A 14,590-nucleotide genomic window follows, 5' to 3' on the forward strand; every position below is an offset into this window, starting at 1 on the left:
CGTGTGCTTTGCTTCTGATTGACGAAGGTCTGGTGATGGCTTATATACTCTTAAAACTGTGAGGTGTTGAGCAACAGGTGAAATTAAACCATCAAACTGACAGGCAAGACAATCATAACAGGATTTTCAGCTTGACACAGCCTCTTCCTTCTTCGCCCAGATATTAATATAATTTCTCTTCCTCATACCTTCATTTAACGGCAAAACATTTGTTGTTAGCTTTTTATGAGTTTTATAAACACAAACAAGAGCAAACTATTGTTTATGTTTTTAAATGTTATGCTCCATTAATAAAATACAGTGATAAAATTACAAGCATTACTAGGGTATAAAATACTTAGGACAAATGAGACTTGATTACTGTGCTTAAGCATTATTTTGGGGGATTTGTACTTTACTAAATTACTATTTATAATGACTTCTTGTACCTTTACTTGATTACATTTCTGAAGAAAAACATTGTACTTCTTACAATTTTATGGTAACTTGTAAAGTACTCTTTACATTTTTGCATTTTATTTTTCTTCTGCATTTGCATTTCAGCTTCCGTTATAATTTTCATCATGGAAATTTGTCACTTTTTCCCAAAAAAATGTTCTTCATTGTTTTGTCCATTTTAAATTGACATTATATGGTATATTAATCATAAATCAAGTTTAGTGATGGGACTTATGAGGAATTGGATGAATGGTATCATAATGATTTATTGATATTACATGATTTGCTCGTTAATTAATTAATTGTAAATAATTGCATATCAATATTTGAGGGAAAAAAATGTAAATGCCCTAAAAATAAATTTAAGGATTAATTATTGTTACGGACAGGGGTGCTAAATAGACAACATAAAAACTGGCTTTTCAAGAAGTCAGTACTGTATGCCACAATTTTCTATTGACATTTTATTTACTTATACTTTTTTCTTATAAAAGCATTGTTTTAACATTATTTTATCTTAAATGTAAACATAATGCCTTGTTTAAAATAATACACAGTTGCAGCAATACACGGTAGCATTTTCATACTTTTATCCTCAAGTTAAAATTTATTGTCTCTAAAAATTACACATTAATGATTATAAATTGAAAAGTTACCCAAATGGAAAAGTAACCTGGTAAAGTAGTCTGTTACTACATTAAAACATTTTTAATTAGTGAAATGCTGAAACATCCAAAGAAGTTAGCAACACTTAGACCTCCTCGCACATCCAGAAAAAAAAAAAATTTTTAGGGTTAGGATTTCCGTTAGAGTTAATTGCTATCTGCTTCATTTCAGAACAAAATAAATCAAAGGTGTGCTTGAGGAGTTATGTAAGATCTGCAGGTAATGCCAATCGTTGTCTCTCTTTGTTGTCAGAGGAATGAGTAATAATTTATAACAATGACCGAGACTTTCAAAAATGCATTATGTCTTTGTGAGGAAGTAAAGTGGAGTTAAAGTAAAGTTACTTACACAGGTTTTTTTTATTCAGGTTTCAACATTTTTTTTAGACAAAAAGAGGGTTGATGATGGGAGCATGTGAAGACATGGATATAATAGCAGATTACAGATGATGGAAATAGAGGATGCGGGTTAGGCTGAGTCAAGAGGACACCAAAGAGGAGATTCCAGATTTGGGTGACATAGATATAAGAAGAATTTGGCAGGAACATCTTAATCTGTCATTAATGTTAAACTGGCATCGCCCGAGAAAAACAGTTGATGTGTCCAAGAAGTGGTAACTGCAGGCTGGAGCAGTGGGCGTGGTGAAAGATTAGGGCATGGGGCGTGGATAAACGTCTTTCTCATTGGTTAAGTTTAGGTTCAAGGGTTAATTTCTGTTGTAGCACCCACCTTTTGGCATGCCATCTTTGCTCCCCCTGTCTTGATGTGTCCTTTGTTTTTTATGTCCTTTCCCATACACAGGACTTTTTTTCTGTGTAGGTAGGAAGTAAATGTCTGACGCATATGTTAAAATTGTTTTAAAACTATTATATTATACCACATTAAATTAAATTTAATCATAGCACCTATATACATTATATATCTATCTCTATATCATTCATGTATTTTTTTCTTTGTTGTATGCCTTTGATCCTTTCCTTTGCATAGGCCGAAAGTTATTTTGTCATATTGTTTACATTAAAATAAAACACATTTCAAAATAAAAAAGGAAATATTTCTATTTCCATAAAAAACTAAAAATGTAAATATGAAAATACATCGATTATAAACTTTCACCAAAATGCTTTAGATTATCGTTAAATATTTAAAAAAATTTAGTAGTAGTAGTATTTTAAATAGATGTTAGATATTTAATAAAAAGTATATATATATATATATATAGAGAGAGAGAGAGAGAGAGAGAGAGAGAGAGTAAAAATACATATAACTTACACCAAATATTAATATTATTATTACAATTGTGTGTATATTACAATTGCTTATTATTGTATACACATATTAACATGATTAAAAATTATAATCACAAATATTATTATTATTTTTTTACCTGATATTTATTTCCTGAAATTTTGCACAATTTTACACACAGACTTGAAACATCTATGATCACTTGATTATGTTTCAGATATTAGGCCTATAGTTATTTCATCCATGTACTGTAGCTAATTTCTAAATTCTACATTAGGTGTCAGACAGATTAAAAACAATACAATAAAATGAAAATTGAAACAAAAAACAGGATTCAGATTGTTCAGCAAATTGCTCAATTCTTTATATTGAAACTGCATCAATCAAAAGACATGCTTTATTTTGTCATTTTTTTGCACATACGAAGGATCCTTAATAATAAGGATACTATAAAACCTACTTTTTTGGTCAAATAAATGAGAAAGTTAATAAGTTACTTAATAATTTACTTTAAAATACTGAGGGTTCATATTTTACTGTGTGCAGACAGTATATTGCTGAGCTTTAAAGAGAAACTCAACATTAACTGACTAACAGGGCAGGAAATAATTGTTGTTGAGAACACGCATCAGCTTGTTGTTGTGGGCACCAAACTCAAACAAATTTGGTCCACTGAAGAGATAGTTGAAACCTAAAAAGACCATGAAAGACAATGTTAGATGGGATTTTACTTCAGGTGTTCTTGTTTGTAAGTCACTGCTGAATGAATGAATGTAAATAAATGTATGCAAAACCCATACCTTTATACTGGAAGGCTGCGGTCACCTTCCCTGTCATTCCAGAGAAAATGTCTTGCACCGGTTTAGGATAACCAGTCTCCATTTTGCGCTGTTCTTCATTATAACTGTGCAAAAATAAATTCATGTTACTTGAGGATTCCTGAAAAAGATGACCAGTTCGATCAGATTAAGGGATTTACTGACCTATAAATCTCGTTTTTAACGAAAAACAGGATTTTGTAGCTTGTCTCATCGTAGAGGACTGCGTCGATTTTCTTCACGTTACTTGGGAAACTGAACATGCTGAGACTTTTGGGATACCCCTGTACCATATCATAGCCATAGAGAGCCCACACCTTGTCACCTGAGGAGTGACAACATTTTCAAATTATATTTCAAGTCTCATATGAAATAACTATCTTAACTATTAAAAATAAACATTCTTTACGGGCATCAGTGGTTCCATGAAGAACCTTTAACATCCATGCAACTTCCACTAGTAAGAACCTTTTGTGCATTGGAAAGGTTAAAGGTTCTTCATGGAACCATCAATGTCCCTTTATTTTTAAAAGGGTGAAATATCTTTCCATTGGACAAAAGGTTCTTTATAGTGGAAAAAGGTTCAAATGTTTTTTACACATAGAAAAAGTGGTTCTTTTAAAGTTCTTTGATGGCATCGCTATGTACCCCCCTTTTTGGAACCTTTATTACCTTTAAGAGTTCTGCCATTTATATTCATATGGTTTTTACCTCTGATAATGAAGACTTTGTCCTCCAAAGGACTTTCGAAAGCTGCATCAATATTATCTGGAATCTCAGGCCAGAAGCCTTTGATGAGATGAAGTTCAACGGTTGCACTCAGAGGATAACTGCGCCAGAAGAAGCTGCAAATAAAGCCAGATGCTGAAACTCGTCACAGCACACGAGGTCATGTTGACACCAGAAAGCATTTCTGTCTCTGTTTACCGGCTCTTGAAGAACATGAGCTCTCCACGGAGCATGGTGACAGCATCTAGGACCAGTTTGGGATCACATTTGTTTGGGGTTCCTGGTGGTGTGGGTTTTGGATTTACGGGATCGATATCAGGGTTTGGGCCTGTTTAATAAAAAAAAGTCGAATCATTAGGAGCGTCACATTCTGTGTATTTAAACCATCACTGATGCATCTCATTCGTAGCAACTTTACCATAAAGAGACTGGATTCCATTGACATCGTCTTTAGGGAGGGCAAAAGTATCGATGTCTCTGTAAACGTAGGTGGGAAACATCAGTGCACCCGGATCCTGGGAATGGTCAAGCCCTAGAGAGTGTCCGAACTCATGGGCAGCCACCAGGAACAAATTGTAGCCTGAGGAATACGTGGGAATGAGAATACAGCTGATTTTTATTTTGTGCATTGGTACAAACCGGAGACTTTTGGAAATTAAACTGCCCTCACCTTCAGGAGATCTGAAGGAAAACTTCTCGTCATCGTCAAAATGGGCATCACCACCGAGGCCTTCAAATGGAGGGAAAGCATGAGCCAGAAAACCATCTGGACCGTCAAAGGGGTAACCATCCTGATGATCTGGAAAGAACGAGAGATTTGTCTTATTTTAAGAATATAGTAAAAAGCATTCAACAAATTGAGCTTTTGTTGACAACCACCTAACTGAACATTTGGCATATTCAAAATAGAAATTTCATATCTTTGTCGTATTAATGGTTCGTTTAAAAAACTGACCTCCAACAGCAAAGGAGATCATGATGTCGGCTGTCCCCCTGTTGACACGGCTGAATCTCAGAGGAGTGACATCTGCCCACACTTGCAGGGCCCTTTTGATGGAATCATCCACCTCTGCTACAGACATGTCAGGGGTGTAGTTCTCAATCCTGGCAACAACATAAAAAGAAAAGAAAAGATAGTAAATGTTACAAGTTCTTTTTTAATCAGTTTTGTCTTAAACAGTTGTATCTATTAGCAGGTCTTACCTGTAGGTCAGAGCATGTTTTTTCCACTTGTAGTTCCCTTGGAAAGTGGAGTACGCCGCAACATCTGGAACCCCGCAGCGTGGCTTCTTCATCACCTCCAGCGTCTCATCATCCAGCTTCCCTGTTACCTTGAGTTTAAAGAACTGCTGCATCTCTTTCAACCTCTGATTCATTTCACTTGATGCACGTTTTTCAGAATCAGGAGAGGACTGCTTTGGCAGGCCATACAATTTAGTCAGGTAATCCTAAAAAAAAGTGCAAAGTTAGTTTGCATTCAGTATCTAACAAGCTAGTTCAAAGTGTGCAAATTACCTTTGCAATGCTATCTCTGTCTTTGCCAGCAAGTGGCGCTATAGGGCTGGTGTAAGCAGAGACCACCAAGGTGATTAGAACACCCAGCTTGTAGTAGCTCTTCATGTTGCTTCTCTTTCATGAAACCAATGGAGTCTTGTGTTTTGCTCCCCTCTTATATATACCAAAGACGGACAGATTGTGAAACACAAGGCACCTTTCGCCACAGGAAACAAGATCAGTGAATCACTGAAATCAACTGGACTGTGTGGTCTAGTTGTAATGAAATCTACTTTGCGTCATTTATGTGACAAAACATTTATCTTGAAATATTTACACTAGAAGTGGTATAAAATTTAAATTCTTTACTCTCTTACATAGTTCGGTGACTGTAGTGGGATTCTTAGCCATTACTCTGTTGCCAAAGGTTTTCCAGAGATTTTCAGTCAGGTTTAGATGAGGACTCTAAGTTGGACATTTCGTTTTTTCAGTGTTCTTAGCTTCACGGAATTGCTTTACCTCTTTTGCAGTGTGATGGTGGCATTGTCTTGCATGAAGATTACCATGTTGCTGAAGGAGGTTCTAATAAACATTTGTATTCACACTTCCATAGCTGTAGAAGAGGCGCAAGTCCTGCTGCACAAAACATCCCCCATACCATGACACTTCCTCCTCCATCTTTCAACAAAATATTTCCCGTCAGACCCAAATAAATGAAACCTGCTCTCATCAACTAAAGTGAACTTTGGGCCAGTTATCCTTTTTCTGCACAACATGCTCCTCAGCAAATGTAAGCTGAGCCATTTGATTTGGAGAGACTTGGTAACTGCAAAGTGCACATTTAGGCAGACAATTCCAGTTGCAGTGTTGAACCAATTCCCCACTGAGAGTCTCTGCATTATCCTGTCTTTTCGTGCATTTGTCTTACATGGACAACCAGCCTTTTTGGGGGAATTACTGTCACTGTAAGGCTGCTAATATTCTAGAAATCACAGATTTTGGAATTGTTCTTTGGCCTTCATCTGCACCCCTCCTGTTGCAGGGCTTGAGTCTCCTTAGAGTGGGCCACTATCTTGCTATCTTGGTGAAACTTAGAGGAATGCTGCCAGTTAAATAGGGTTTCCTATTAAATATATGCAATTCTGCCAGTTAAATATATATGTATGTATATGTATATATATACACATTATGTTTATTTTTAAATGCTCTTAAAAATGCTCTTAACATACTGATTAATAATGCTAATGATGAAAAAAGGTCTTGTCATAAATTCCAAACAATTAGCAAAAATGTAAACTGAAAAAAAAAAGTATTTTCCCATGACAATGCATGACAATTGCCGTAAGGAGTCTTACAAAAACTGTAACTCTTGCATAGTAACTCCAGTTGCAATAACCGTGGTTTTCGTGGTAAGACCATGGTAAGCAGCCAATGTGGAGCTCCTCATTAATGGTTAGATCTATGTTACTGTTTTCTGTAAAATAAAGTGAAAATTGTGTTATGACATCATTTAGAAACTATAGCTGCCATATTTGTCTCATTTAAATAATTTGGGAAGACTTGATTTGTTCATAATCCCAAAAAACAAGAGATTTCAGATAAGTGACAAAGTAAAATGTGTATTTGTACAACATTTATTCTGGCCCATTTTCAGTCCATTATTTTTTGTGTGTTTTCTACAAAATCCCACTTTTTCTCATGTATCATCTTGAGTAGGGGAAGACCAATGCATTCAAAACATCCTCTTTGTCCTTTAGTGTGGTAATGAGATGAGCAGATGGGTTATGACAGCTCTGTGTTAATCATTTGTGGAATGGACGAGAATAGACTGTTTTGAAACTGTTTGTTGACCCTGTTTTTCAACACTGAATTTCTTCTGAGCTTATTTTGAAAGACTATTATTGGTGATCTCAAAAGCTGCTTCAGTTAATTATGAATAAATCCAATAATTCCATTAGAACAAAATTGACCTTAACAGCCTAAAATGTACTTTACTTTAGCTTTAATACACGATGAATCTGCAAAAAGAGCCCAATGATTAACTGAAAAAGCTAGAAAACATGCTATTCTTGTAAATTCATCATGTACTAAAACTGAGCTAAAATAATGAAGTAGCTCTATAAACAAACATGAGGAAGTATCCCATGTAAAAAAAAAACTAAAAAACTAAATTAGACAATGTATACACACTTTCTTCATCACTCAATGAAATTCACAGCTTTGTGTCTGAGGCAATATATTTCATAACCATTAAATTGGATTTATGCAATAGGAAACCATCAAGTCAGAGAAGGTGGACACAACCAAATAATTTGCAATCTTGTTCCCATCACTATATGGTGTGGTACTGATCAACTTCCTGTTATTTCTCGGTATTGAAGCCATGCGTGTGCAGCCTTTGTCTCAGTAACTCTGGGGTTTAATTTTGAGGTTGAATTCCAGTTGTTGAGGTCCTATGAAGAAATAAATACATAGACAAAGCTAAATAAAATTAATTTAGTCCAAAGTGTGACAAATATGGCCTCAATTTGATTAAATAAAGCAATGTTTGGTTATATTTAAATTCTCATGGTTTTCCAAAAAGATACAGACTCATTATTTGCATTACAATGGAGTGATAGCAAAAGTATCTTCAAAAGTCCTGTATATTGCATAAACATAACCCATTTTTTAAATAAGTGTTTTTATTTTGTTTTGTTCCAGTTGAAACCTAAAAAAATCCTTAAAATAAGATACATTTATTGCACAAAATATAAAGGGGAAACAGGGACATACTAAATTTAATTTATAATTAATTTATAATACATAATTTATTTATATTTAAATTATAACAATAAAAATAAAGAAAATTATTTAGCATTATTATAACACTTCCCTATCTTACATAAATTTATGAAAGTGTCTTTTAAAAATCTATCTACTGCATATTGCAAAAACAAATCCTATTTTTAATTAGTATTTTTGTACCATTTTCCAGTTCCAATATCTAAAAAAATAAAATAAATAAATAAGTCAATCCTGCATCTTCATCAAACCTTCACACAGCAAAAAGCACATCCTTCAGAGAAACATGTAAGCACTTAGGCAAAATAACTCTTAGTGATATTTTATTCAGTTTCTCATACCTCCAGCATTCTTCACCAATAAAGAAATCTGTGAGACGATTTTCCTGGAAAATACACAGCTGCATCGATACTCTTAACAATGGATGGGAATCCAAATTCAGAGATGTTTTTTGGATATCCATGCTTTACTTTGAAACAGCTCACCTCCCAGCATTGAGAGCCTGAGTTAGACATAACATCTGTCAAGTCAGGCACTGTAGTGCAACTATTGGTGATACTAAAATCAAAGTACACACATGGAGCGACTATCTGTCTTTAAAGAAAACCAAGTCCTGTTGCAATCCTGTCACCACATCGAATGACAATGTAGGATCACGTTTATCAGGTGTTTTTAGAGGAAGTCTGTCTAAACTTATTTTCCTCTTACCTTTGGCAGAAAAACAAAAGGTAGAGAGTGTTAGTTCCCACAGAATGTGTTTTTCCTAGAATATGGCATATTTTCAGTTGTTTCACACTTTTTTGTTATGTACACAGCAAAATCTCCAGTGTCAATTTAACACTCTGAGTGTGGACTCATATAAACTCTAAAGCAGTGTTTAAAGTAACACTGAAGCAGAGTTTAAGTTAATGAGATAATTACAAAGTTATTTGAGTTATGATTGAGTATTATTGAAGACACCTGATGTTAACAAGCAGAATCACCAAACGAGAAAATCACAATTTGTGAGTCACCATGATAGTGGTCAGTGTTTGCTTTATTTGTGATCGTGGCTTGTGGCATTTTACTTTTAAAATTTGTTTGGCAAGCCAAGAGCAAAAGTCATCGGGTTGTGATGACTATGTTTTAATGTAATTGTTGTTTGACCTCAGTTACTGAACTAATTTACAGTGTTTTCTATTAATAAAACTTCCATTATTGATTGTAACAGCTTTGATTCCACAATTAAAGCATCTGCATTTTCTATACATTTTGTAGCCATCTCTTTTAAGTGAATCTGATTTTTTTTTTTTTTTTTTATTAAAGAGTCTTTATTTTAGGCACACACAGATAACAAGAATCCGCGTATGAATCTCAACAACAGTGACAAACAGCATAGCCAGATAAACATATCTACTCTGAACATCACAAAACTAGATACTAAAAATTGACATAAAAACAGCAAAAATAAAATAAAGTTAGAATAAAAAGTTAAAAAGACAGTTCAGCTCATAATTTATTCATGCCGCAATTCATGATGGGAGCCATGGATGAGTTTTAATTGGCTACAACATGTTTTTTTGATGGTCACCGTTGTTGTGATGCTCATGCTGATTATTGATGTCTGTGTGTCTAAACTAAAGAACTCTTTCTTTATGTAGAAATAACTTTTAAAAACATGTCATATTATGCCAAAAATGCTGGATTGCTATCTTTTTTATCCACCTAATTTATGTACACAGTAAAGAAACCTGAACTCACGCATTCAGGTCACTTCATGACAATTAGTTCAAACCACAATCAATAGCACACATGATTGCCTTTGCTCTGGTCTGTATGGTATAATTCTATTACCACAGCCCCACAAAGTCTAAAGAAAATAACTGAAGGTTCAAGATCCCAAATAAAGCAAACACTGACCACTATAATGGTGAAACACAAATTGTGATTTTCTCGTTTGGTGAGTCTGCTTGTTAACATCAGGTGTCTTCGATAATGGTCAATCATAACTCCATTAACTTCTTAATGATCTCATTAACTTCAGCTCTGCTTCAGTGTTACTTTTAACACTGCTTCAGTGTTTATATGAGTCCACACTCAGAGTGTTGAATTAACACTGGAGATTTTGCTGTGTATATAATTCCATATATAATTCCACATGTCTTAATTCATAGTTTTGATGCCTTCAGTGTGAATCTACAATTTTCATAGTCATGAAAATAAAGAAAACTCTTTGAATGAGAAGGTGTGTCCAAACTTTTGGTCTGTACTGTATATTGATACACACTGTTTACTGCTACTATGAAGTATGTAAGAAAAAGTGATCAGGACGTTGAAGATCTTGATGAAGCTGTTTATTGCATATGTCAGAATGAACATCCTAAGTCCTTTTAGACTTTTTCAGTTTACTACCCTTCATGTAAATGAAGTTGCTCCTGTTTTAGTCTGAATGTTAATGAAGTTCTGACACCCCTTTGTCTGAGGCCGTTCTCAGTGTCCCACACCTGTCCCATTCTACATTTGGTCACCATTTGCTGATGATGTGATCGTCTCAAATGGTCTACAAACAACATAACCATTGACTTTCTTCTTCTCTATAATAATTAAGCCATTTTGGGTAATGAGCTTGATCAAACATTGTGGAGAGGAAGCTGGTCTGTTAACCCTAACCCTGTAATAATAATTACCCTGGCAGTGAAGGACTTGACATGAAGACTTGAGAACCATAACAGCAAATGGGATTTTTAACCTGGGATTTTATTTTATTTTATTTTTTTGGCAGGGATGCGGTTGGGGGTGGTGGGGGTTAGAGGAGCATGTGAGAACCATAACAGCAAATGGGATTTTGCATTTTGTCACGTGCATTGCGCCCATTCTCTTAGTGTGAGAGAACATCCTTTGTCCTAATGTGTGCATTGAATAGACAATGTTCTGCAGAGAGTCTGTCTTTGCATTTCTCATTTCTTGTTTTCCATCTCTGTGATAAGACTTCTGTCCACAGACTCTGAAATTGGTTTGATGTCTTTGTGTCTTTGTTTCTCTTTTCCATTGTCCATTCATTTCAATTTGGAAAAGTCTGTTAATAAACTGCTGTTGTTGCAGTTTATGAAGTTCTATCAGGTTCATCCATGCCATTGTGGGTCTCAGGGTTTTCTGGAGTTGGAGTTCTGGATTATGTAGGTTAGAAATCTTTCGATGTCTGTCTCTGATGATCACTTTGTCCTTTAAGAAGTACTTTATCTTGTGGAAGTTGTTCACATTCAAAACATGAAAGCTATAGAAATTGAATCACAGAATGCAAAGAATTTATCCTAAATTATAATTAAATATCAATGCCATGAACACATTTCTCAGAAATTATAAAAAATCAGACCCCTTTTGATAGTTAACATATTTTTCTAAAATGTACTATCATGAAACAATTCCTCCAATTTACATCAGCATCTGCTTGTGACTGAGCTACAGTCATGTTATTCATGCAGTGCTAATTCTGTCAAGGTGTGAATGGTTTCTTTCTTATTTCCTTTCAACAGTGTCAACTGGGTTTCTAACTGCTTAACTTCTAATCTTCTTAAGCAAATCACGGTAGCCTTTCTTTATTTTCTGTGAGAAGTGACACTGTCTCGCCTTGTGTCCCATCCTTCCACAAGCAAAACAAACAACTTCTGCCGCGTTTCCACCGGAATCACCCGGAACAATTGTACCAGGAACTTTTTTTTCCCCAGGAGCTATTTTCGCCCCAGACCTGTTGCTTTCTGCGTCTCCACTGCGGTCTAAACAAGGGGCAAGGAACTCGACCGGAAGTTGAAGTCGGGTGGGGGCTGCCATCTTTTAGCAGAACTTCACTTGCGTTAGCATTCCCATTGACTCCCATTCATTTTGGCGTCACTTTGACAGCGAATAACTTTACATCTGAGGCGTTTAAAGACTCTGTTTGTCCATTATTTATTTCTAAAGATACACGACAATGTATAAAGGGCTTCATTACCTTCTATGTTACATTATGGCCCCGTAGAAACAGTTTTTGTAAAAAATAGGCTAACGATTGCGTCATAACCACTCGTCTCTCTGTCGCATTACCGTACAGACAGGAGGAGAAGCTCGCAGGCAATTTACTTAATATGGCGTACTGGCGTTACATTTTAAAATACTATACAAAATAATTAATCAGAATACTTACTCCTGCTCACTCACGCCAAAGAACTCCCCGCTCAAGCTCGCCGTCTCTGCAAGATTAACGATGGCAGTTTGCACGCACAGCCACTTAGAAGATTTACATCTGGCAGACAGGTTGCTGACGTCGTCAAGCTTCGTTTGAGTCTGCGCGTCAGAAACGGAAGTGCTAAAAAACGCTAAAACTGGGCTTCATTTGTCTAAATTGAGTTCCAATTGAGTTCCGCTGTGTCCATTTCTTTTACTGTCTATGGGTCTAAAGTACCGTGAAGATGTGACGTAGGTCTGTGCGTGTTTCTCAATACAAAGTACGCAAATTTCGGACTTGCATCCTCGGTATTCAGACTTTGTAATTCTGCAAACAGCAACATATTTAAAAACATCAACTGCATTTTTCCTCACTGTATATTTACAATAAAATGAAATAGGATATCAAATACCATTGCCTCTTTTCATTTTCATTTAAAAATAATAATAGCCGCAGAAATGTACTTAGTTCAGGGAAATGTGTATCTATACAGCCATTACAATTAAACGAAATATTATATCAACTGCCTCTTTTTATTTTCATTTTAACATATAGATGAATTGAATACAGACCAAAGATGACTTGTTGGATTTACCCAAAACAAATGATATTTTATGTTTAACCACTAAAGAGAAATCAGAGCCAGCGGCAAATGTCAGAAGGACAAGCCGAGGTGAGACTGATCTAGGCTAATACATGAGCACTGAGCTCCTGCTGATCGCGTGGAGCTGATCGTCTCCTAAATCAGCTAAACATATTTTTAAAATAGGTGCTGCCTATAGAAATAATATATTTTAATATAAATCCTTGCCTACATTATCAAGTTAATAAAACATTAAGAACAGCTACACTCTGTCTGGCCTAACACTTCACTACACTAAACCGTTAAAAAAGTAACACTGTCACAGTATGTTGGACAAAACCACACTACTTAGTGTACTTAGCCACAATATGTTGGGCAAATCAACACTGCTGTTGGGCTTTAAACTTCACAGTGTCACTATGTATCAGACTCACTAGGCTACACTAAAACACAAAACAGTTATGAAATCATTCTGTGACCACACGGCTTCGGTTCAATTCAGTTATTTTAGAATTTCCTCAGAATTATCACAACTTCACAATCAGTTTAAATTACGTTAGAAACTTACAACTCTGTTTCAGTTACTTTAGAAACAGTAGGTCTAATAATGTTAGTTCCTATGGCTCAGTGGTAGAGCATTGAGTTAGCAGTGTAAAAGGTTGTGGGTTCAATTTCCAGGCAACACACATATTGTAAAAAAAAAAAAAAAAAAGTGCTGCACTGTAAGTTGCTTAGGACAAAAGCATCTGCTAAATGCATTGATATAAATGTAATACAACTCTGCTACCACACTTCGTTCAGCTGATTCAATAACTTTAGAATTTTAACAGAATTATAACAGACCAACACCAAGTATCAATTAGTTTAGAAACATTACACTTAAAGGGGTCATACGATGCGATTTAAATATTTCCATTCTCTTTGGAGTGTTACAAGCTCTTGGTGCAAAAAGAAGATCTGTAAAGTTGCAAAGACTAAAGTCTCAAATCCAAAGAGATATTCTTTATCAAAGTTAAGACTCTGCCATACCCCCCCCCCACAATGGCTCGTTTAAACATGCCCGCACATATCTACATCACTATGTGGAAGGCAGGACTCAATCTCCGATTTGACACCTGGCCACAACTGCAACGACTGGCCTGATGACTCCAGGGAAAACACGGGAACAGCTCCATGTAAACGGGCAATACCCGGTGATTGGCAGCAACTGATCAGTTGTATTGAAGATGATCACGGCACCAGTTTTATGTAGCTGATCTGATTCTGTACATAAGGAATTTTACTCTAGAGACATCAGGCCAGCTTCAAAACAGTTCCATTTATTAATCTGAAACACATGGGACACTTGATTAGTGAAACAACTGTTGGGCTAACTTCTTCCGTTAAACACAATAATGACTGGAAGAAGAGAAGGGAACTAAATGTATAGACTCAAAACCATTTTAGGACAAGCACAGAACATGTTGGAAGCCTGCCCATGCTAACATGTGCGCTGTATTGCTACATCAGTGTATTTTGCATCATGATCTTTGTGCAATTATTCACACCCATAAAAAGTAACCATCACCATCCTAATGCGTTTACGCAAATCACCTCCTCAGAATTTTCACACACAGTGAAACAGCTGTTATAGCTATTTACATAGGCTTG

At 35.6% G+C, this 14,590-nt stretch overlaps 1 protein-coding gene across 1 annotated transcript; it reads right to left on the reverse strand.

The window, feature by feature from the left end:
- Positions 1–2,691: 2,691 nt before the first annotated feature.
- LOC128020969 (collagenase 3-like) lies at positions 2,692–5,580 on the reverse strand. The gene is made up of 10 exons (XM_052607813.1): positions 5,415–5,580; positions 5,103–5,347; positions 4,855–5,003; positions 4,570–4,698; positions 4,318–4,479; positions 4,098–4,227; positions 3,882–4,015; positions 3,336–3,495; positions 3,153–3,256; positions 2,692–3,043 (listed from the first exon to the last, which is right to left on the reverse strand). The coding sequence occupies exons 1-10, from the start codon at positions 5,517–5,519 to the stop codon at positions 2,943–2,945; spliced, it is 1,419 nt and encodes a 472-aa protein (XP_052463773.1). The 5' UTR covers positions 5,520–5,580; the 3' UTR covers positions 2,692–2,942.
- Positions 5,581–14,590: the final 9,010 nt, after the last annotated feature.

The sequence above is a fragment of the Carassius gibelio genome, chromosome A10 (genome assembly GCF_023724105.1).
Source record: "Carassius gibelio isolate Cgi1373 ecotype wild population from Czech Republic chromosome A10, carGib1.2-hapl.c, whole genome shotgun sequence".
Taxonomy (NCBI): Eukaryota; Metazoa; Chordata; class Actinopteri; order Cypriniformes; family Cyprinidae; genus Carassius; species Carassius gibelio.